This window comes from Trachymyrmex cornetzi, unplaced genomic scaffold (genome assembly GCF_001594075.2).
Source record: "Trachymyrmex cornetzi isolate Tcor2-1 unplaced genomic scaffold, Tcor1.1 scaffold138, whole genome shotgun sequence".
In the NCBI taxonomy this organism is placed as follows: domain Eukaryota; kingdom Metazoa; phylum Arthropoda; class Insecta; order Hymenoptera; family Formicidae; genus Trachymyrmex; species Trachymyrmex cornetzi.
The window spans coordinates 462,679-486,788 of NW_017295960.1; the positions used below are offsets into that span (position 1 = coordinate 462,679).

Sequence of the window (24,110 nt, forward strand, 5' to 3'; positions counted from 1 at the left end):
CCCGCCGGTTTTTACCGGATGACACCGGTGACGAGAATGAGGCGAGGGCGAGCGATAAACAATATCCCTCCCCCAAAAATCGCCGAAAGAGAAAGGCGCGACCTCCGGACGGTCTCTCCTTATTGAGGATATTTGTGCGCGCACACGCGCGCACGCACGCGCGTGCACTCGGTATGATTTTTTGCTTCATCCCGTCACGTCGATTTATATATGTCTCTCTCTCTCTCTCTCTCTCTCTCTCTCTCTTGTTCCTTCTTCCTCGTCCGCGGCTCCTTCCCGTCCCGCGCCAACACCACCCTCCTCTCGCGCGCTTTTCGAACGCGTGGTACGAACGTCGCACACACGCGCACGCGGATCTCCTAGTCCGCCGCACCGCGCTATAAAGAAGCAACTTTACGCTGCGCCGCCACAGTCTCGCGATCGTCGCCGCGCCGCGCGCAGAAACGAGATCCTCGTTATCCAGGAGCGCGACCGATCGCGACACCGACGTACGTATTATGTATGTACGCACGCATGTCCGTCCGTCCGCTCGCCCATTCGCTCGTCCACGCAACGCAGGGCGACCAGTTGCGCGCATATTATCGTTGTTGCTTGGTGTTGGTCTTTTCTCCGTCTTCTCATTTTCTCAACCGTGCGCGAACGTTTTGCGACGCCGTTCGACGCGATGACTTGGGGTGCGTTCCGTTTCACGGATCAGACGCATGGTGCGTTTTTTTAGCCTTCTTTTAATATTCGGTGAACGATAGATCGGTTGCTTTTTTCATTTCTGCGCTGGAACTCTCTTTCTCGCTTTTCGCCAAATATCAAGGATGATACTTATTTTCTGTATTTAAATTCCGAAACTGTACAACCTGCAATTCGGACACGAAAAATAGATCTTATAGGCTAAATGGTACATGATACGCATCATGCGTGAAACAGAACGCACTTTTAGAAACGCGTTCGGTCCGCGATACACAACGTCGATGTCAGGTAAATTAAAGGGTGCTCTTTCCATTTGGTAGACACAAATGTCATTCTGTCTTTGTTAGATCCTTGTTAATCCCGGATACAATGGAGAAAATATTATTAGGAATAAATATTAAGATATTTCAATTTATCAGAAACCATTTATTTCGGAATAATCAGTTTCTGATAGATAGAAGTCTTCATATTTATTCCTGTTTTTCATATTTCCTTCATTGCGCGCAGCCTCTTATTCATTCAATGACAGAGTGATGTCTGTGTCGCTAATAGCGAATTCGGTTGGACGTACTAGTGCACTCTAGTGTATAAGAAAGCCGTTGTATACTGATTTAAATTTAACAATAATAATGGAGGACTCTTAATAATAATACAGAATAAATATAATAATAAAGCATATAAGAGTCAATATTAAATTAAATTATATGCCCTATTATTATATTTACACTGATTTAATCTGTGTAAAAATAAAATGCAAATACGTATTATAAAATACAGAGTTTACTTAATAACATTAAAAGATGTATTAAGTTTCATAGTTCAACTTGCTCTTATAATTATATATTAAACATATATTTCTACGTCAATTTGTGCACGATGGCTTTAATGTACGTGCACTCTAAGTGCATCTAATCGAATTCGCTGTAAGGCAATTGCATCAACGTTATTTTGACTTTAAGCTCTTTAAAGCCGAGTGGAAGAGAAAGAGAGAATTTTAAGTCTCACTTAAAATCAAAATAACATTGGCGCAATCAGGTCTAACCCCTACAGCGCAAAGTTGCACAAAAGTTGCAGCAACATTACATGTTGCAGCAATATTACAGAGATTTTGCTGCGATATTGCCGCAAATTCTGCGCTGTGTGGGAAGAAAGCATCCAAACCGGTTGATAGAGAATTCCCAACGGGGATGAAAATGAGAGAAAAGGCTAAGAAGTCGTATCTCTTTAAAATTACGTGCGACATGTTTACTGCAACGGTAAGCGAGATGATGGTGCATGTACTGTCTTGATTACTCCCGTATCTCTCGAGTACTCTCTCGTATGCGAGCTTGTATCGATTCGCGAAAAAATCCCATATGTCGCGTTAAATCGAGTTATCATCCGAGCGGCCTTAATTTACTTCGGCCTTCGTTACATACAGGTGTTTTTGTAGAAATTGAAGAGTCGTTTATCACTCAAGAAGCAACACAGTTCAGCGCAACGGCGTCTCATTAAAATTCTTCTCTCTAAATAGATATATATCTTGTATGAAGATATCGCTGGTAGAGTATCTCGCTCGTTTCAATTTAATTTTTTACCTGCACTTTTTTACACAATTCAAAGTTCTTTTTTATGCATTCATCTTTTTTCCGAGGGAAAATATAAATGACAAAAGGTTTACGAAGGTCGTGCGAACGTTATGTACAGTTCGGTACCTCCATTAACGAATGCTCGTGCAAACGATTATGGGATCCGAAGGTCGTCGGAATTAATCGACAACGAGGCGGCAGAATCGAAAAGCTTTTTGGAACGAGGGCACCGTAAGGGAGACTTAGGTCCTTCCGTTCATCCCGCGCTTGATTGCACGCCGCGTCAAAACGATAATGCCTATTCTACACTGAAAGAAAAGATTGGCTGCTGCAGCAAATTAGATGGTAAAATATGGCATGGCATTTTTAATTGGTTGCGACAGCCAATTTTTGGATGCTGCAGCCAATTGTTGGTTGTATTAGCCTATCCGCAATGTCAATATAGGATTTCGATTGGTTAACGCAACCAAAAATTGGTTGCTACAGCCAATTCAAAATGCTATGCCATATTTAACCACCTAATTTGTTGCAGCAACCAATCTTTTCTTTCAGTGTACAATAGGGAGTTTTTGCAATATCCTTTATCCAAATACGGTGACCGCTAAGGTCAGGTTATCTTCTTCTTAATAACTACTTAAAAAAAGGAAAACATTTGCCGTATTTGGATTCATGTTGTTGCAAAAACTCTCTATTAGCGTCGTAAAACGTAAGAAATATTGACTAATCACAGTCGAATATGAAAAAAGTAATCGACTATGATTCGTTAATTCTTTATGGCTTAATTAAAGATTCTATCACAGAGTATGGCCGCGAATAATTTTATCAAAACAAGAGTGAGAAAAAAAGTATACTGTCTCTTTTTATATATTCTATCTCATTCTGATTCACTTACTGAAGTTGGCAAAATCGACGGGTCAATCAAAAATTCGTTATCTTGTAGAGATAGACTCTGTTAAGCGGCATCTACAATGAGATTTTAAGGCGTAAAACTTGAGTCTTAAACCGTAAGAAATTGACCAATTATAGCCGATTATTCTTCTCATATTTGATTGATCAATTTCTTATGGCTTTTAAGACTTAAAGCTTAGATGATGGCTTATTGTAGAAAGCCTATCACATTCTACTATGGTCAATTTCTTACGACTTATAGAGCTTAAAGCTCAAGTTTTTAAAAATAAACCTTAAAATCTCATTGTAGACTCCGCTTTATAGGGTTTCTAAGCTTTATGGTTTGCGACCTTATTATAAAATAGGCCAAATAAACAAAACACTGATTGTCGAGACGTGAAACGAAGTTATTCCGTGTGATTAACTCACGAGTCGATCTTTTGTATGTACAATAATTAAGCTGTCAAACCACTTAACGCGCCTTGCAATCGTCGCGTCCCAAGCCCCTTCCGCTTCTACGCCGCCGATGCTAATCAAATCGGATGCATGCGATACGCAAACTTGCTCAATAACAACGATCGCGAATAAATTACATCATGCCTGGAGCATTGGGCGTTTTACAATCTACCGCGATAAATAGCACGTTCTAAACAACTACAGATTAATTGTAATTATTGGAATTGTGCTACAGTGGAAAAAAGTTTTATTAAATTTTAACAAACCATGTTTAAATAATATCAATTAAATATAAAACTTAACTAAAAATTTAACTAAATATAAAGATATTTATTTCATATGTAAAAGAACCATTAATTTAATTTAACTATCACTTTTTTATTGAGAAAATATTTAATTACTGTAAGTAAATGTTTAGTTGGCTATTTACAAATAAATATTTATTAAAATTTAATATATTTTTCCAAGATTTTTTTAGTGTATAATATTACTAACAATTCAATAGAGAAAGAGAGAAGCGTATATTTTTATTTTAAACGCCCCAAGACAATATCCTTTCAAACACACAAAACGATATATAGACATAAAGACATTAACATATGACAGTAAATGTTTAAAATTTAGTTTTTTTTCTCTTGACAATAAGATGACATTAAAGATTTATCAATTTCATATAGTTTTATTTGTAATGTTAAATGTACTGTGATATAACTTCATGTTTTTGATACATTGTATCTTTCTTTCCAACTTTTTTTGTATGTGGACTGAAGAAGACTTAGTACAGTCGAAACGTTCCCGATTAATGTATATACAAAAAACTAATGTAATTCTTAATGTTTGTTGTAATAAACTAGTTTATTTTGAAGGATCTATTATAAACGTTGCTCGTGTTTTTTGACTTTTTTAAGTACTAATTTTTGCTTAGTAATCTTGAGCTGATATTTTACATATTTCAATTTAAATAATCAAGAAGATTTAAGTACGATATAAAGAAATAAGAAAAATGTATATATATGTATAAATAAGAGTATTCACAAGATTCAGAAGTGTTTTCCTAAAATACTGAGAGAGAGGGAGAGAGGAGGAGGAGATATGTAAATGAATACAGTTTTTAACAAAAGAATAAGGGTCTCTAATTTAAAACAATAAATAGGAAAGAGGATTACTGAAAGTCAGACGCGGTACATAATGCAATTATTAACAAACGTTTATTTAAATCACAATAAATACTAAGTAGAAAGTTTGAAGGGCGAATGAGAGTCAAAAAAAAAAATATATATATATATATATATAAACGAATTTCACGAGGGTTCCAAATTCGGAGTCCTGTACTTTTGTTAATTTAAATCACAATAAAATTGATATAGACTTCATTACAATTAATTTACTTTACTTCGTCTTATATTAACAGCTGTTTATCCTTTTACGATAAATGTAACGTGTTATGTAACAGATTACACGCCGCGCACGTGTTGCATCAGTTGCGTTGACTAGAATTCATCGATCGACTCGCTCAAAGAGAGAGGGAGATAGGAGGAGAGGGAGAGAGAGGATGGAAGAAGGAGAGGTTTCTTTTAAAGTAATATTAGAATATTTTAAATATGGTATGAAATTGGAAAGAAAAAAAAAGAGACGTAAAATCTTTGATGACACATCACTTCTCATTGACGGGATAACAAATGTTACAGCTTAATGATCGACATCTGTTCGCTGAGCGCGTACACCGAAAAAAAGTAAACATTAATGCGATCAGATTACTTATGTATTCAAACGGATTTGTTTCCACTCGCAAAGAGCACTTGTTCCTCAATGTGCGTTACGTAAAAACACGACCGGCGATTACTATCGTGCTCATTAATATCGTGCTTCTGATCACAAGGTGATCATCCGTACTCGGCGGTGTTAAAAATAAATGCTAAAAAACGTCGATAGGCAGAGTCCTATAATGCGGGTTTTAAAGAGCTTTAGGGATATCAACTCTCCAAATTCTTTGAAGTGGAATCTCATTGCGAATTCGATTGGACGCACTCAGTGCGCATTGGTGCATATCAAAGTCATCTGCACAAATTGATGTAAAAATATGTGTTTAATATATATTGTCTAAATTCTTTGAAATGGAATCTCACTTTAAAGAGTGAGAATTGAGCCAAAGGAGCTCAATTTTCAATCTTTAAGACCGGTATTCATCATCGATTCTTATATTTGAGATTTAAGTACAGTCTTAAGATGTCATAAGCCAGTCAGAGGACTGTATTAGTATCTTAAGACATTACTTAAAACGGTCTTAAAGAAAGAACGGAGTATGAATACCACCTTAAAGTGGCTGAGATTTTACTCTCCAGAGTGAAATTCACTTCAAAAGTTTTAGAGAGAACATTCAGCGCTTTATATGATTATTACAATACATCGTAAATGTTCTGTTGCAGATAACAACAGGCGACTGTTTGCTCATCGATCGACCTGGTATCGTCCTGCGAATCTCAAAGAGCACTCGCGGTTATTGCATTCCCGAGTCTCTCGCCATTTCCGAGGGTTACCTCTGTCGTTATTTGTCAGAGTAGCTAAAACGATTCTCGTGTCGTCGAAGGGTTAACAACGGGAGCGAGATTCGCATCGGAAAAGAGAGAGAGAGAGAGAGAGAGAGAAAGAGAAAGAGAGAGACTAGGAGGAGAGTTAGCATTGAGAAGTCGTTCTCGGACGAGGGAAGGCCTGCTTTCAGAGCGAGGGACACGTCGAGCCTAAACGAGTGAAGAATTCGCCCTGCCGTGTGCGGGTACCGGTAGATCATCACAATCGAGTGGACAAACCGCCGACAAACAATAGGGACCTGCCCGGTGGCTTCCGATGGGGTCGTAGTCGCCATACACAGCGTGCGCGTATTCGTGACAGTATATCGCGATGATAGACTAGCTGGTAGCGGCAGGAAGAGATCGTCGTAGGCAGGGGGAGATCGCCATAGCTAATCGTATCACCCAAGGTGGCACAGATTGAGAGCCCCATCAGCATACATCCTCTCCTGGCTAACGAGATACCCAGCGTCCATCCAGTTTGCGCGCGCCGTTAAGCCGCTTTCGCGTCGACGACGTCGTGCGTCAGCTTCCTGATCGGCCTGAACCGCGATTCCACGAATTCTATATCTGCGAACATATAAATTACCGAGAATTCCGTTTGTCATTTAAGTGGGAGGAAGAGAGAAGCAGGAAGTCAGAGGATCAGACTTGGGATTGGCGCTAATCGACGTTGGAGCATTTAATCCTTCATCCCCGTCATCCACGCGCGCGTCCTCGACCTCTTTTATATCTTCGTTCTCCATCGCGTCTCGTCTCTCTCGGCTTAAATCGCACCGCGAGCGTCACCACTTGGACGTGCCATTTTATTCACGAAAAAAAAAAACGGCGACGTGAGAGGGATAGAGGGAGAAGAGAGACAGGCAAATTCGCTCTTAGTGCCCCTCGACGATCCAGCTCCGGCGATTCTCTTCCCCATCGGGACGTCCGCCGCTTCCGGCTAACTGGAAGTGAACGCTCTATGTAAACGATTGCTGAGCGCGGTTCTCATTGAAACACACAGGACGCAGGAAGCTCATCATGGAAGTGGCAAGCGAGCTGTAAGTACGATCTCTCTTATCGCGTAAGATATCGCTAGATTTCTATTTATTCTCAGGCTTTAACAATTATCTATATAATTTCTATATAATTCGGTTGATTAATGAACGGCTAAACCTGAATTTGCATTTGTGTGCTATGCAGACATAAGACATCTTAAAGATATCTTAAAGATATTTTTAAAAAAGTCATCTTGAAAACGTCTAAAAAATCTTGAACTTTTTGCTGTGTGGACAAATATCCTCCTCAAAGATTTGTTCTACTTATTCCGACGCAATTAGTTGGTCATTTGTTTGGAATGAACTTCATTTTATTATGATGAGCTATCATCATCAGCTGCTGATAACCATATGCGACACATGTATTGAATAAATTTTGCCCTCTTGGATCTTCTGACCCAATTCTTCTTGGAATTTGGTGTCTAGACTCATAAGAAAAGTGTCATGCAATTTTTGATATTCGACGACTATTCTAAGAATTAATTTAAAAGACAGTTTCTCACATAAACATGTTGTTTTAACTCGAATGTATTTTTTAATATTTAAAATATAATTTTGCAATTGTTTTGCAAATCCGTTGATTAATATTTTTTTTTTCAGGTTTTCTTAAATATTCTTTATAGCTTTTAATTCTAAGAATCATTATCGTTTTGCATACACTTTTCACATGGCAAAACAAAAATCATTCATATTGATTTACATTTGTTGCACGTTCACTTTTTAAGCTTATCTAAAATAAACTATTTTGTTAATAAATTATACATAATGTACAAGAAACAATCTCAATTTTTTCCATGAACACGTGGGTTGCATGTTCTTTTTCCTCTCTCTAATTTTATTTTTTAATTTCCGCGATATTTTTTGCTCACGCGACAATCATGTGATAAAATATGCGTGACTTACGACGATTTCAATTGCCTTCAAGCTAATTATGAATTGATATATCGTTTACTTCCGTGGATAGGTTACAACTCTTTATTAGCAGTTTAGTGATTAAATCGTAATGAAGAGTTATGATCTAATCATAGTAGAGGCTAATGATATACTAACTATATATTAAATAACTATAATTTAGCTAAAACATGATAAACGTCAAACATTGAAGCGATTAAAATTGTTGTACCGCATATTTTATCATAATACGCGATACGTCTTAACTTCTAATAATCGTTTAGACATTTACTTTTACAGAAATCTAATAATCCAATTTAATACTGAAAGACAGTAATGAATTGTTTATCTGAAGAATTAAAAGTACTGTTTTAAAAATACTTAAAATAAATAATTAATTACTATCTTTCAATATTAAAACGGTGAGAGATTTCTGTAAGCTGTCATAACAAAAAATATCGCAGCGATTAGAAAATAAACTGGAAAATAAATTGGAAGAGAGGCATATAATACGCGTTTATTACACCGTGAATTTTCCGATATGACATAATACATCCACAGTTCGATTTGCATATGTAAAGTCTGAGTCAGAAAATTAAGACGCAATACTTTAGTTAATTTAATCATGACGACTTTATCGCGATTCGCCATTAAAAATCGCAAGTCGCATTTCTACGGCGGGTACTCGCGCCGTGAATGGATGTCACCCTACGTGTGTATATATACATATATATATGCAGTTGATCCATTATACGCCGCGTCATATATCGCATTCAGCGGCAGCGAGATTCATTGGCACAGAATTCCATAATAGCAACAGCGGGTGCTCGGCGGCTGCTCATTAAATCATTGTTAGGCTCGTTCTTTGTGATAAGGAACACAGGGAGAAGACGATGGTATGCGACCGCGCGCACAGCGCGTAAGAAATCATGGTCAATTGTAATGGGAATTGCGGAGATGCAGCTTCTTCGGTGGTGCTAGCTGTGTGTTGACGAGCTTCTTGTCTCGAAGGGACGCGCCTCGCGATTCTTTTAAACGACACCGACTACAATTCGCAGCAAAATTTTATTTATAGTACTTTTATTTATAGTATTACGTGTCATAAAGGACCATAAAAGATTCTGTTATGTGAATTTCTAAGCAGAATATAAGTCAGTGACATCAAAATAACGTCAAAATGGCTCCAAAATAACTACTAAGGATCATTGTTCAATTAGTAAATGGTTCATTTTCATGTTATTTTGACGTGACTGCTGAATCGTTTAAACCATTTAAATTGTACCTTCAAAAAAGTTCAATGACCGAGACTTCTCGATTATAAAAACATACAAGAGCAGAAGATTCTCGCTCTAAACAGTTTTACAAAGAAGCACTCTCTAAAAAAATTTACTAAATCTTAATACATATTTTTTTGAATGATAAACATTACTCACAAATAAATATTTACTCAATAAAAAAATAGTTAAAAATAAAATTAATGACTTTTGTATTAAATAAATATATGTTTACGTTTAGTAAACATTTACTTGGAACTATTCAAACAAATATTTATTAAAATTTAGTTTTTTTCAGTGTACAGAATATTAAATTTGATTAACAAAATTTACGTTGTTGATTTATAATTAAATAAAAAATGCAAACTTGAGACATATCCGGTGGAAATACACCAATGAAATGTACTTATCATCGCGAGTGCGAAGCTGTGCAATAGAGAGGTTGCACACGTTTATCCTTATTGCTGATAAGGAAATGCATGTTTCGCCTTTATCGCACTAAACTATAACTGCAAGTTTATTTCGTATCTCGTGCGATCGCCGCTGTCGCGATAGAATTTGATTTAGCAAGCTAGGCGTGCGTCGTTTTTGCTTATTTTCACATTGCATGAGCAATTTTACGCAAAATTGCCATTGCTTTAGTGAGCTTTGCACTCGTATCGTATTTATTAACTCCAAATAACGAGCCTTGGTATAAAATTCTCAATAATTAGCGAGATTAACGAGAAAGAAGTTCTTTCCCTCTATGATTCCACTGTCGTTTTTCATCGAAGCCTTGTATCTTCCAATCATGCGTAAAGATGTCAGTTACAATGTACACGCATATAAGATGCAAAACCGGTTACCATAACTTGCGTGCTAATTATTCAAATACAGAAGGTTAGGCGGTAAAGGCAGAAGAGTCGAAAGACACGTTTTTATGAAGGTTTTTATCTGTTGACCTGTATAACATCTAGAATCAGACGCTGTTCTAACACGCACTCAAGCTTTTTGCACGACAGTTACGGCGTACTCGAAATAATCTTACCGAGACGTCAAAATTCAAGGCAAATATTTGCAAAGCAACAAATTCTATCTTTGTACATATCTTTCCCTGTCCCTGTGCATCTTTTTCTCTGAATGAAATATTAAGCATCAAGAGAGATTATGAGTAGTATAAAGAATCCTTTTGGACTCACATCCAATGACGTAGGATATGTGTTTTCAAAATAAATAAGAGAGAGAGAGAGAGAGAAAGAAAAGAAGAAAGATCTATCTGTGTCGTAAATCTTGCATCAGTGTGCAATTTCTTACGTAAGCGTATTCAACAAGTTGTTTGCTGAAGATAATTTTGGAACTTTTACTCGAGCCAACGATGTGGCATTGAGTATTTAGCACAATACTACGTGCTATTCTACGACAGCTCAAGTCCAATTAATATTTACTTTATTGATTTATTTATCCGTTCATTACTCCGCTTTATATTCGGAACAAATAAAAACGAGAGCGTGAGAGCGGCGGTGTAATGGATCTATTATTCCCATTTCTAACTATACGCTTAATTCTCTCTTTCACGCTGATCTCTTCTAATAAATTGCGGCTACTTATTATTCCCACTTTTAACCACGCCTAATTCTTTCGCGCCTAATTCATCTTAATCGGTTGCGGTCACTTTAATAGCGTAGTCTTCGCAAATATTCTTGGCTCTGCAAGCCGATCGCGGATTTTAAGTCTTCCTTGAAATACGTATAGTACCATTTGGTGTTCAAGAGCCGTAAAAATTTTTATTTCCGTCGCTCTTTAAATTAAAAAGGTTCCAATTGCACACGTTATTCGAGACGAGCACTGCAAGGTGATATCCTTTAACCTGGTACTCAGTGCAATTTGTGAGCGCCGTCGATTAACTATGTAATATAAAACTGCGCGAAAAAGAACAATGCAAAAATACACATATAGAATCGCCGGAAACGGCACGGGCTTTATCGTTATTGTCCGGTATTAATTTTCATGGACGATATTTTCCCATCTGTCCGCGGGTCCGGATTGTTTTTCAACGATCACGTGAGACCAATCGTGTCACCCGGCATCTGCGAATGACGTTATGCATCCAAGTGTCGCGCTATTGACGGATTAACTGGGACAATTAATACGTCGCCGTCGTTCGTTTACCTCGAAGTTCTCATTCATCGCAGAACTTAATTATACTCCCACTGTGATGAATATCACGTTGCAAAATCTGATGGAAAAATCCCGATCCAGTTCGTTTCAAGTATATTTATAAAATTCTGAATGATAAGATAAAAATACCAGTCAGTCCATCTGATGTATAAGGACGCAAAAGTAGGCCAAGATCTTCCTTCCCTCTTCTCCGTGCAGACATATTCGTATCGGCGCTGGTTCGCGCCGGAACTTCGGTATGAGAGACGGAAATAATGAAAACATCCGCGAAATGATCCATGACGAACACCCACGTCGCGTGCACACTATCGTATTCTCCATCGTTACTCGTTCGCTCAGCCGAAGGTTTCGTTAGTTTAGGAATTTGTCGTGACACCACTCCTTTCCCTCGTGCTGTCAACTGTAAATTATTCACGTTTTTTTAAACGTTATTTTTCTAATTAATCGTGTGTAATTAATCGCATGTTTCTGACACATATCTCAATTTTCATTGTTTTCCTTAATTATTATAACTGCAATTAAAATTGCAGTAAATAAAAATGATAATATTCAATATATTTTTTAGATGGAGATAAATGCAAAAAGTTTTTTAATTGTGAATAAATTTTGCACTAAATATATAATATTGTGTGTAAATATATAATAATAGCAGTAAAAAAGGTCATTTTAGAGCAAACAACAATCGATCACAAAATTAAAATTAATTTATTCTAAACTTAAAAATCATACGTAATTAAAATACTAGTTTTTCACGACAATACATCTTGCAGGGTTAAATATATAATATTAATATATGATATTGCTACACATTATATGTGTACACTGAAAGAAAAGATTGGCTGCTGCAGCAAATTAGATGGTAAAATAAGGCATAGCATTTTTAATTGGCTGTAACAACCAATTTTTGGATGCTGCAGCCAATTGTTGGTTGTGTTAGCCTATCCGCAATGTCGGTATAGAATTTCGATTGACTAACGCAACCAAAAATTGATTGCTACAGCCAATTAAAAATGCTATGTCATATTTAACCGTCTAACTTGTTGCAGCAACCAATCTTTTCTTTCAGTATAGCAATCATATATTTAATGAATTTATAAGGCTGAAGTGTCCTGGACACTCCACTAGTAATGAAAGGATAATGAGTAGACATCGGATTATATGCATTTGCATATTTGCATATGCATATAATGGACTGTTTGCAGTATTTTGCATATAATAACAATTTTTTTATTGAAAGTGTACATTTTTGTATAAAACGTCAAAACTTTTACAAATATGGTAATTTAAAATAGGCGCGTAAAACACGCACTTTGGAAACGATGACCGGTATTCATAGTCGGTTTTTATTTTGAGACCGTCTTAATTAAGATAAAATTAAAGATAATTAATAAGATAAGCGTCACAAATTTCAAATTGAAAATTTAGAAAAGTGTATTGTAGTGTATTGTCATAAGAATTATAAATTATAATATAATGTAATTAATTAGTTATAAACGCTTATGTTTCGTTGATTTTTAAATTCTTATGTTTCATTAATTTTTCCAATATTTTGATTGTAATTTATTTAATTCAAAGAGATAATTTGATTTGGGTTAGTTCAATTTGACATTAAAGTAATAAAATATATATCTTAAATTAAGTCGTTTCTTTTTTGATAGTACATATTTTATGCATATTTTGGTCTTTTTTAATATTTGCATGCATATTTTAACACTTTGATTATGCGTATAATCCGATGTTTAGTAATGAGCTATGGAGAGATAGTTTCGATAGGCGCGAATCGCGAGGGACTTGCACAATTGAAAAGCACAGATAATAGGAACAGGGAATAAGAAATTTCAACCTATCAGAAACTGGCATTCTACTATACCCTACAATTGCCGGTTGACGGTTCTACTTTAGCACAATTACGATGCAACAAGTACGGACAAACTGCATCGTGATTGGCTAAAATAGAACCGACAACTAGGAATCGCAACTGGCAACTAGTAGTGTGATTACGGCTTTACGTTTTCTATTGTGATTGATTGATTCGCTTACTGTTTATGTCTTATTGCCTTACTATTTTGCTATGTATTTCTGGCTTTACGACCTCGTGGATCTACATATAACACTTACAAGTCGTGCACCCGGAACATCTTCGATTCGGGTTACTTGGAAGAACTTGGCAGAGAGAACTAATCGCCGAGTATACAACATTAGTTTACACTGCAAGCTCCGAATATCGCTCTTGTTAAATTACAGTAATCTGATACTCGATCGTTCCACATCAACAAAATTGTCGAAATCAAGATTTAAGAGGATCCTAAAGCTGTCTGTATTACCGACTAAATCATAATTAATTTTTGTATAACAATTATTTTTCCCCTCTTTTACAGATTCGAAAATCATTTTCCGGGATTAAAGTATACGCATTAATACCCCCAGTAGCACATGTTAGTTTTATATACGTTTCTTAAACGTTTGTGAAACATTAGATACGTATAGAAAACGTATATAAAACGTATATGAACCGATAGGTGTTACCTGGGACATCTGTGAGGTGGTGTTTATGCCGAGAACGAAATTCAGTTTCGAAATTTTTTGTCGTTCTCGGCACAAACTCCACCTCACAAACACGTATTAATCCTGGAAAAAGATTTTCGAATCTGTAAAAGAGGGAAAAAGTAATTATTATACAAAAATTACGATTTAATCGGTAATACAAACGGCTAGGGTCCTCTTAAAGCCGGAGCACAGATCTTTGCGTAACGCTTAAAGCATGAGAAACTCAACCAATCAAAGACTTTTTTCATGGAAAGGAAGAAAATACAGAACTTTAATTGGTTCATTTTCTTATGAGCTATGCGTTATGCAAGACTTTGGCGCTCCCGCCCTTATCGATGTTTTATTAACACTGACATCATTAGCATGAGGATCATTAGCATTAGGACGCAACAGCGTTCTTCTACAATAGCATTAGATACGTACAAGCTGCGTCCTTGATCGATGACGCAACTAAATGACGCGAATAAAAAATTCATGCTGGCGAGTGTATCTCTGACCGGTTTTCTCAGCGGCACGTGCGAGGTACTTGTCATCGAGGGTCGGTGACATTTTACGACGATAATATTTTTGTATAAGTCTAAGGCATATTGACAGATTTACGTATTCGTTCTAATAATTTCTTCTAGCTTACGCAAATGAACTCATACTTCATCTCTTGTGCCTTTTGTTACCCTTTATGCCGTCACACGTATAATCGCAAGGAACCAATTTTGTATTAAAACCGCATCGTAAAAACTGCTAGACACTTGAGTTATTACTAAAGTCGTGAGTTATTACAAAAGTGATTGCATAGAGGCGTATTTATTTCTGCCGCATGGGAACACTTGACGAATACTACGAAATGTGGTTCGTCTATAAATAATCAGCGATTCCGCATTCCAATTTATCACGTCTCGTTCTTCGAAAATATTGTATTTGAAATTTAATAGAAATTAGCAAATTAAAGTTTTGACTTTTAATAAAAAAAAATAATGAGAAAGCTTCGTGTGTACTTTAATGCGACAAATTAATTTGTTACATATAATCTGTAAAGTCACGCCTTTGTAAATCCATGTATACTTTGTAAAGCTACGCCTGCGTTATATTAGAATAAACAAAGCCTTTGCGTGATCTGCTCTTAATTCCATAAAAGCTTTGCAGTAAAAGCGCGTAATAAAGTAGTAATAAACATACATTTCTTAGAACAAATGCATAGCGTTATCCTATGGGAAACCGACATATCGTTGTAATATAAAGGAGACTCTACGATGAAAATTCGCAGTATAATTTCTCGTCTCTTACCAGCTTCATACGAATATAGCTCGTGGATACTGTCAATACCTCCGTGTATTTTCTCGTATATTTACTTTATCACGATAAAGGTGATTCGCCTCAATGGATTTCGACGGATTTCGAAGGATTTTCTGCTGTCCGAAATCATTATTAATTAATTCTAATCGATCGTCATAATCGTATTACTTTTTCAATTTCAAATCGAGAATATCTTGCATTTTTTTCTTACACACAGAGAAAAAGATTTATTTGGACTCGAGAGTTCCATTTACATTAATTTGTTTCATTGAAACAAATTTAATTTTAAATGAAACATGTTTTGTTTAATCAAAAAAAATTGAATTTTATTGCAAATAACATTGTTAATTTAAACATCCATTTGGTTGGTATTCCAATGCAGGAATTTGTTTAATTTAAAAAAAACTTTTTCTGTCTGCATGATACGCGAATTTTTTTATGCAGTTAACTCTTTGATACATTTCCTCGTGGATTCTGTTGAAATTGCGTTTGGTATGCTTCAGAGAATTGGAGGATTGGAACGTTGTCAGCTTGAAATAGTTGATGATTTAGTTGCCAGTTAATCGCAGAAGAGACTTGTGATCTCTGAAAAGTGCCAAGTGTAATAAATCTGGATTTTAACAAAATTGTGTTATGGCAACGTCGTCGTGTGAAGTGCGGTTGCCAACAATCGAGAAACGTGCAAACTGAGCGTTAATCTCAGATCCACATACTATAACGAAGTGTTAATTATTGAAGTAAATAGTACGATTGTTCTGAAATTGAAAGAAGTACAATGAAAATATTTTAAATGTCACTCGCGATATTTAGCGATACATATTATGACATATTAATTTTCTAAAATAAATTCTAATAATTTTATATTCTAATAAACTGTTTATATATTTTTGATGCGAGTATTATGAACGCTGATGGAATACACAGGATAAGCAAAATTTATTTGATTTTAAGCGAGGCACGGAAATATAAATTTTTATGAGACATCTTACAATAAAATCGTGACAAGAATAAATAAATTTCGCAAAAACTGAAATTTGAATTTTTAAAGCCTACATTACTTTTTGTTTATTATTTTGTACTTTGATTTTTGCAACTTGAGATAAATCCTGATAAAAAATAAAGATTATATGGCAATAAAAGTCTTATCGATTTATCTTCCGTTGATCATAAGAGTAAAATTTATAAACAAAAATCATATATTTTCAAAATTGACGATAAGACTGATATTAATTGGATTATCTGTGAATATTTCGTAAGTGACTAAAAATTTCCGGAAGATTATTATACCTACTGTTAGTGTAATTTGGAAGAAATATAGCCTATAAAATAGATGAAAAATTAACGCATTTATCTCATAGTTACGTTGCCTGTTGACATATATATATAAGAATAGACGTAAATTACGAAGAATTTACGTCATTATTTCATAATTTCTAAGGTTTAGAAAAAAAACGTAAAAGAGTCACGTCTACTGCGGAAAATCTCAGAGCATAAATCTCGGAGCATCTGTTGCTGTTTGTTACAGTGATCGTCTTGAAGTCAACACGTTTACATGTCGACTGTGCATGCAGAGTATCTGTCTTTTAAATTAAATTAAATATATGTGTATATACATCAAATAATCTTATCATTTCGCAAGATACTGTCTTGTGCTCGAAACTCAGAATTAGCAAGCGTAACAAAAATAATTTGTGCGTTGGTTTAAAAAGTATTAAATTTCATATTTCCCAAAACCGACTCGTTATCAATAAATTATTTGAAATAATAAGATTACGACGCAATATTCTCATAAACATTTATAATAGAAATTACTAAATAAAAGGAGAAAAAGTTTCATAAAGAAGAGAAGCAAATGTTATCAATTTATTCCAGGTCGCCGCTATCGGGGGCGGAGAATCAGGGCAAGATCAAGGAGAGGAGTTCGTACTATCCCCAAGAACCCAGCAAGAGGCCGCAGACTACGGGGCAGAAGATGCGAGCTTGTCTGGGCCATAACGCTCTAACTATATTGACAGTTGGCGGCGTTGTCGGTGGAGTGATACTCGGCATCATTTTGCGAAATACACGTGAGAAATGGACGCCTCGCGAGATCATGTACATCAATTACCTCGGCGACCTATTCCTCCGGATGCTCAAGAGCTTGATCCTGCCGTTAATCATCTCGAGTCTGATATCGGCCATTGGCTCTCTGGATCTATCGCTCAGTGGCAGGATCGGTGCGCGTGCGATTGGTTATTACATGATCACGACGATCTCTGCGGTCATTTTAGGTTAGTGAAAGCTCAATTTAACGTTACAATCAGTACAATTATTCATTAGCCGCGGCATGTCGAGATTACTTTAATTCTAATAAGAGCAGAGCGATAAGCCAAAGAAACGTCCAAAGTATTCTGTACTAATTGTATAGAAAACGGGATCCAGAGCAAAGAAGAACGATTTTGCTAAAGTATCTAAAAGTTTAGCAAGATACAGATTTGCAAATAATTTTGTTAGATCATAAAAATAATTTTGTAGAATGCTTAAGCATTTATGATAATACTGCAAAAAGTTGCGACATTTTACCAACCAGTTTGAGTGTCGTATATAATTATTTTGATGTCTAAACAAAATTATTTTCAGCTCTATATCTAGTTACATTTTTAGATACTTCAAAATCATTTTTTCTATGCGGTAAAATGTATTAGTTTTTACGTATAATGTAACTTAATAATGTGAATAAGATGTCACAAGCACAAGGTTCAATAGTAGATAGTTTTCGACTGATGTATTAAAGATGTAAAACTTGTATCCATAGAGATTCGCCTATGATACACCATAGCTCAACAATTAATTATTATTGAGTAATGAATGATGGTTCAGTCATTGTGTATCAAAGGTGAATCTCTATAAGTACAAATTTTACACTTTTAATAGCTCGTAAACTATCCATTTAATAGTACTTGTACTTATCTATAACATCTTTGTTTAGTACATTATAAGCTCTATTATCGACAGTATTCATAGTTTTTATATTTAAGACTAGCATAATCATAAGATGTCATAAGTCAATCATAGAGTTGTATTAGTATTTTTTTAAGCAGAACAATAAGTCACGATAACGTCAAAATGACATTAAAATGAATCGAAAATAATTGAAAAGTGACTTTTAATGATCATTTTGACATCATTTTGATATCATAATAACTTGTTGTTCTGCTTGTGTGAAGACATCACCTAAGACGATCTTAAAATAAGAAGACTGTGAATATCGATTTATATGTGAAAAATAATTCATTCCATCGTGACCTAATTTTTCATATAATTAATGCGGAGTCCTTTAATCGATACTTTAATGTAATTGCATATCTTTACGCACAGCTGGACGCATTTAGAGTTTTAAATAACTTATCATAAGGTTAAACGATTGCTCGCATCAATGGCGCAAATCGCGATTAAAGAATCGCGGCATCTCGATTATCGCGACAGCGCGGACAATAATGCATTTCTCAGAAACGATGAATGCGATGCGACAAGTGACAGATGCTACACAGTAGTATCCGTTGCATTTACATATATCTGGTCGCAGAGGGAATGCGTCTGATAGCTCTGAATTCTCATGACTCATCTCGGTTAATTAACACGACCAAGTAGAGAATGAAGCGCAAACGACGCATCAGACAATACAAATTAGCGACAGATTACTCGGGGACATTATCACAGAAAGTTCGCGCTATTTGACCGTATTTTCTAGCAACGAACAAATATGACGTTTTATATTGCGTTAGACGGAGATTAAACCGGTTATAACTCGAAATTTTGCTTACGTATCGCATACTCTTCTTTTTCTCTGGAAATCATCTTGTTCTTTTTTTTTGCAGCATTATCGCTCCAACTGAATTTCTATTTCTTGTGATTGTGTCATCGTACTTATCTCGCCGGTTTTTATTGCGATCGACATAATGTTTTTCTCAACTCTCGTTTGCTTCCGCGACTAATTAAGCGAACAGAAAAAAAAAAACAATTCGCAATGTCTAATTGCTGATAGCGAGTAATGGTTGTCTGTTAAACTTTGACCCTAGGTATAATTCTGGTTGTCTCGATTCAACCTGGTGTCGGTAGTTCCGCCTCGGAGAGCAAAAGGCCAGCGCAAAACGTTTCTACCGTCGACACGTTAATGGACCTAGTCAGAAACATGTTTCCGCCAAATCTCGTGGAAGCCTGTATCGCCCAAAGTCGAACTGAGCCTAAGCCACCTGAGAATATCAGTGGTAATAATTTTTTTAGTTAAAAAAGTGTTTTTTTAATTCTTAATTACTCGCATAGGACACCTCATCTTATAAATTTATTAAATGAGAGAGAGAGAGACTTTTTAAAACTTTTAGAATAAATCTCTTAAAAATTGGAAATTGAGTTACTCTTTTTTCAGAAGTTCCACTCCAAAGAATTTAGGGAGTATGCGAATGCTGTTTATACATGGAAAGAACGATTTTGCTAAACTGTCTAAAAATTTAGGTCGATACAGATCTAAAAATAAATTTTGTCATACTGTCAAAACAATTATATAAGAAATTCAGACTTGATGAATAATCCAGTAAAAAATTTTAACATTATAGCAGTTAGTTTGAAAGTTTTATATAATTATTTTAATAATCCAATAAAATTTATTTTTAGATCAGTATATCTAAATTTTTTTTAGTAAAAAAAACCGTTCTTTTTTTGTGTACACATATTATATTTACCATATATTATTTCAATTTTAAAATAAAGTTTTTCATATGTATATTTTTATCTAAAGTATAGAACATTATATATATATATATATCAATCTTTATTTAATTATAATTATTAAAGAGATCAAAGAAAATTGAGATATAATTTTAGAGTGTCAGAAACTTTTCAATATATTTTCATCGAGTTAATAGTTATGTAAAAAAAAAACCATACGAGTGTGTGTGTGTGTGTATGTGTGTGTGTGTGTGTGTAATGTAAGCTCAAATAGAATAACAAGTCGTGATAACGTCAAAATGACATTAAAATTAATCGGAAATGATTGAAAAATGACTTTTAACGATCATTTTGAAGTCATTTTGACATCATTTTGATATCATAATAACTTTGTTCTGCTTAAGGTGTTAGATTACACAGCATCAATTAATTTTTTATTTTAGGGGCCGATTCTGTAACTCTTAACGACAGTCGTTGATGTCGTTGCGCAGACATTATGTAGAGTAAAAAAGCTGCGTAATGACATCAACGACTGTCGTTTAAGAGTTACAGAATCGACCCCTTAATTAGTTTAAATTAATATTTTACCTGTTTTTAGTTCCTTTGGAGGAATGGGAACTGGAGCAGAAGATGGTCTCTGGTTCAAATATTCTTGGACTCGTTGTGTTTGCGACGGTGATGGGCATCACCCTCGGTAAAATGGGACCGCAGGCGAAGCCATTGTTGAGTTTCTTTGACTCGCTATCCGGCGCTATGATGCTGATTACAAACTGGGTCATATGGTAAGACTGTAATAGCTACACGGAAAAAATAGCTACGTTTGCCAAGACCAAAAGTCACCCATCAATACATTTTTTGGATATAAGAACTATAGTACGATTGTGATAACCATAAGATTGGCATATCTTAACGGCTGTAAAGATATATCCATCTTACGGTTATCATAGCTATATATATTGATGGGCAAAAATTATCATTATTTCCGATTGTAGCAATCGTAACATTTTTTCTGTGTAAGTAATAGCTAAGTATCCGCTTCTCGAGACACGTATAATTTTCTCAAGGAAAACTCGCAGAACGTCTATCGTTGCGTAATCGTCGATGATCGCGCAATTTTGTCGTAATAATTCTATCGTCTCGACTCTCGCTTAAATCTTCGTCGAATTATAAAATCTCTGAATTAAAAATCTCAAGAATATTTCTGTGTGTTATGTATGCAGGTTGTCGCCGATCGGCGTGCTCTCTCTGGTCGCTTCAAAGATCACGGAGATGAAGTCGCTCGAGGAGGTAGTCGGCCAACTCGGAATGTACTTCCTGACCGTATTGATCGCCCTGATCATACATGGTTTCCTGGTGTTGCCTGGGATATATTTTGTTCTCACAAAGAAAAACCCTTATTCATACATAGCGAATATGGCGGAAGCGCTCGTCACTGCCTTCGGCACGTCTTCGAGCTCGGCGACGCTGCCACTTGCCATCAGTTGTCTCGAAGACAAAAATGGCATCGATTCTCGTGTCACCAGATTCGTCATGCCAATTGGTGCTACCGTAAACATGGACGGTACCGCTTTGTACGAAGCTGTAGCTGCCATTTTTATCTCTCAAGTGCGTAAGGTTCCTCTTTCCTTTGGACAGCTGGTAGCGGTAAGGTGAGCTTTCCCATTCATTTAAGTCTTAGAAATTCATTTCGCAAAGAAAGATGTATTTCTACACGAAAAGAATTTTGCTGAAATATTAAAAAATTTGCTAGATACAGAGTTGAAAATAATTTTGTCGAATCATCAAAATAATTATGTAGAGAATCATTATAAGAGATGCTGCAAAAAATTCTATCAATCACTTTGAACCCTCTACATAATTATTGATATTCTCTAAAATTTTTATAATTCTCACTCATTGAAAATTGAGCTACTCTTTTTCAAGGCTAGCTCAATTTTCACTCTTTAGAATAAGATTTTATTCCAAAGAATTTAATAATTATTGATTGAATCCAATGAAATTATTTTGACGTTTATATCTAACAAAATTTAATTTTAGATACTTTAACAAAACCGTTTATTCCATGTATCCAATTTATTGCATCTAATACTTGTTCTAGTATCACGGCGACCGCTGCCAGTATCGGCGCGGCTGGAATTCCGCAGGCCGGCCTAGTGACCATGGTGATGGTGTTGGACACAGTACGACTTCCGGCCAACGATGTCTTCTTAATTATCGCGGTTGACTGGTTACTGTGAGTGTGTTCTTCCTTTCTTCCTTACACTAAATTTAAAAGAAATATCTGTAATGTTAAACACGATGCGCTTGCATAATTTGCAGAGATCGATGTAGAACAACCATTAATGTTATCGGTGACTCGCTTGGCGCAGGAATCGTTCAGCATCTCAGCAGGAACGAGCTCGCGACATTACCGCACAGCACGCAGCAAACGCAAAACGGAGCCGATTGTCACGCGACTACGTCGATATGAGCTGGGGTGTTTAGTAATCGTTAAACCGCATCTCTTTAAGAGCTTTGTGATCGAAAGACCGATCACCTACGGCAAACATATCGGCACACTTATTGCGCGGCTTATCGTTGAAATATTGCCATATAACTTCTTGGACTTGCGAGAGTCCGAGAATTGAAGAAAAGAATATATATACAAGAAAATAAATTAAATTTAAGGATTAGGATTAAGAGTATGAATAAATATGGACGACAACATGATATTACTTGTTATAGCCGTGTCATGTCTGAGATTTCTAATTTTTGAGTTTTTATACATAAGTTATCATAAAATTTTGAGGAATATTATACGCCGTTGACGGGTATCTACATTTTTAATCGTACAATATGGCAACGATCGCGAGACGCGATCCTGACGAAGTGTTCTTGCGTACTCAGAGTAAGTGTTCTGTTTTTATCTTAGCCAAATAATCAGTTTAGTTATTAATTATCCTACACGAACCAGACTACGAAGGGAGCAATCGACACTGTATCATCATATCCTAATACCATATCTGCGATATAAACGCACGCGGAATGCGAGGAGCGCGTGAATATTTTCCTTCAGTTATCTGTATGCGAGTACTGTAAAAGAAAAGAGGATTATTTTGGTAGTCACTTACTTGACATCCATTCCGCGACACAAAATATAAATGTACGTAACTATAGGACATTGAAATATTGGTTATTAATGTGTAGCTCTCGGTACGAGCGATGTTCTTTAGATGATTTTCGAATATAAGATATATGCTTGAAACTAAATAACTTCTTAACTTTAGTCATCGTAGGCCCCATTAAGCGAATTTGCTTGTAAAATTTATAAGTATATAGAACATATATATATATATTACATATTCTTGTCTTCCATTTTTGCGTTTTACAAGAATTACGCTTATATGATATTGTAACGTTACATTTCGTTTTAGCCGCATAATTTGCATAGTCCGGTTTTCCTTTGCGAGTTATCTCTACGTTTCTTCAGAAGATTGCATTTATAAGTTTGCGGAACTCGTAAAAGATTCACGAAAAACAAAATGTATTTTGAGAAATTGACTTTATTATGATTTTACGATAAAGAGTCTCAAAGTGTTTACTGTTATTTTTTTTTGTATGACAATAGAAGCGAGGATTACATGTGTAATTTTTGCTCGCGCATATTATTCCGCGGCGATACATGTTAGAAAATAATTAATATATATATATCGTCATGTAGTTCGTGCCATAGATTATTGCCATCATCTTTCGAGGGTAGCTTTTACACCTACTTGATATCCAGTGAATAAAAGCAGACTTAATAAGTTCGATGCCATTAGCAACAATCAACCGCGGGGCTTAACCCTTAAGTATGAAGCAACGTTGATCATTTCATAACCCCATGACTCCTCGATTGAGAAAACGGATATGCAATTTTCCGTATTTTACATGTTTCTTCACGCGATGGAAAAAAATTCGATAAATCGTAACACAAGTCTGGCGAAAATAAAAAAATCGGAAGGTAATTTGTTTTCGTAGAAATTTAATATTATTACTGGTCAATTAATCACATATTTTGAGTATTAA

The 24,110-nt window shown here is 35.6% G+C and overlaps 1 protein-coding gene across 2 annotated transcripts; it reads left to right on the forward strand.

The window, feature by feature from the left end:
- The first annotated feature begins 412 nt into the window (after positions 1–412).
- Positions 413–23,869, forward strand: LOC108770979 (excitatory amino acid transporter 1). Of its 2 annotated transcripts, XM_018522796.1 has the most exons (8): positions 413–488; positions 6,023–7,203; positions 17,232–17,629; positions 19,418–19,606; positions 20,662–20,845; positions 21,284–21,712; positions 22,162–22,296; positions 22,383–23,869. In XM_018522796.1, the coding sequence occupies exons 2-8, from the start codon at positions 7,184–7,186 to the stop codon at positions 22,531–22,533; spliced, it is 1,506 nt and encodes a 501-aa protein (XP_018378298.1). In that variant the 5' UTR covers positions 413–488; positions 6,023–7,183; the 3' UTR covers positions 22,534–23,869. The 2 variants fall into 2 exon arrangements, with proteins under 2 accessions (XP_018378298.1, XP_018378299.1); XM_018522797.1 differs by lacking the exons at positions 413–488; positions 6,023–7,203 and adding an exon at positions 17,014–17,054.
- The last annotated feature ends 241 nt before the right edge of the window (positions 23,870–24,110 follow it).

What these genes read in the sequence shown, in the direction of transcription:
- LOC108770979 (XM_018522796.1), top strand. Translation starts at nt 7,184, where the DNA reads ATGGAAGTGGCAAGCGAGCT. An exon ending in ATGGAAGTGGCAAGCGAGCT is followed by an intron (nt 7,204 to 17,231) that starts GTAAGTACGATC and finishes AATTTATTCCAG; the next exon opens with GTCGCCGCTATCGGGGGCGG. An exon ending in GATCTCTGCGGTCATTTTAG is followed by an intron (nt 17,630 to 19,417) that starts GTTAGTGAAAGC and finishes CTTTGACCCTAG; the next exon opens with GTATAATTCTGGTTGTCTCG.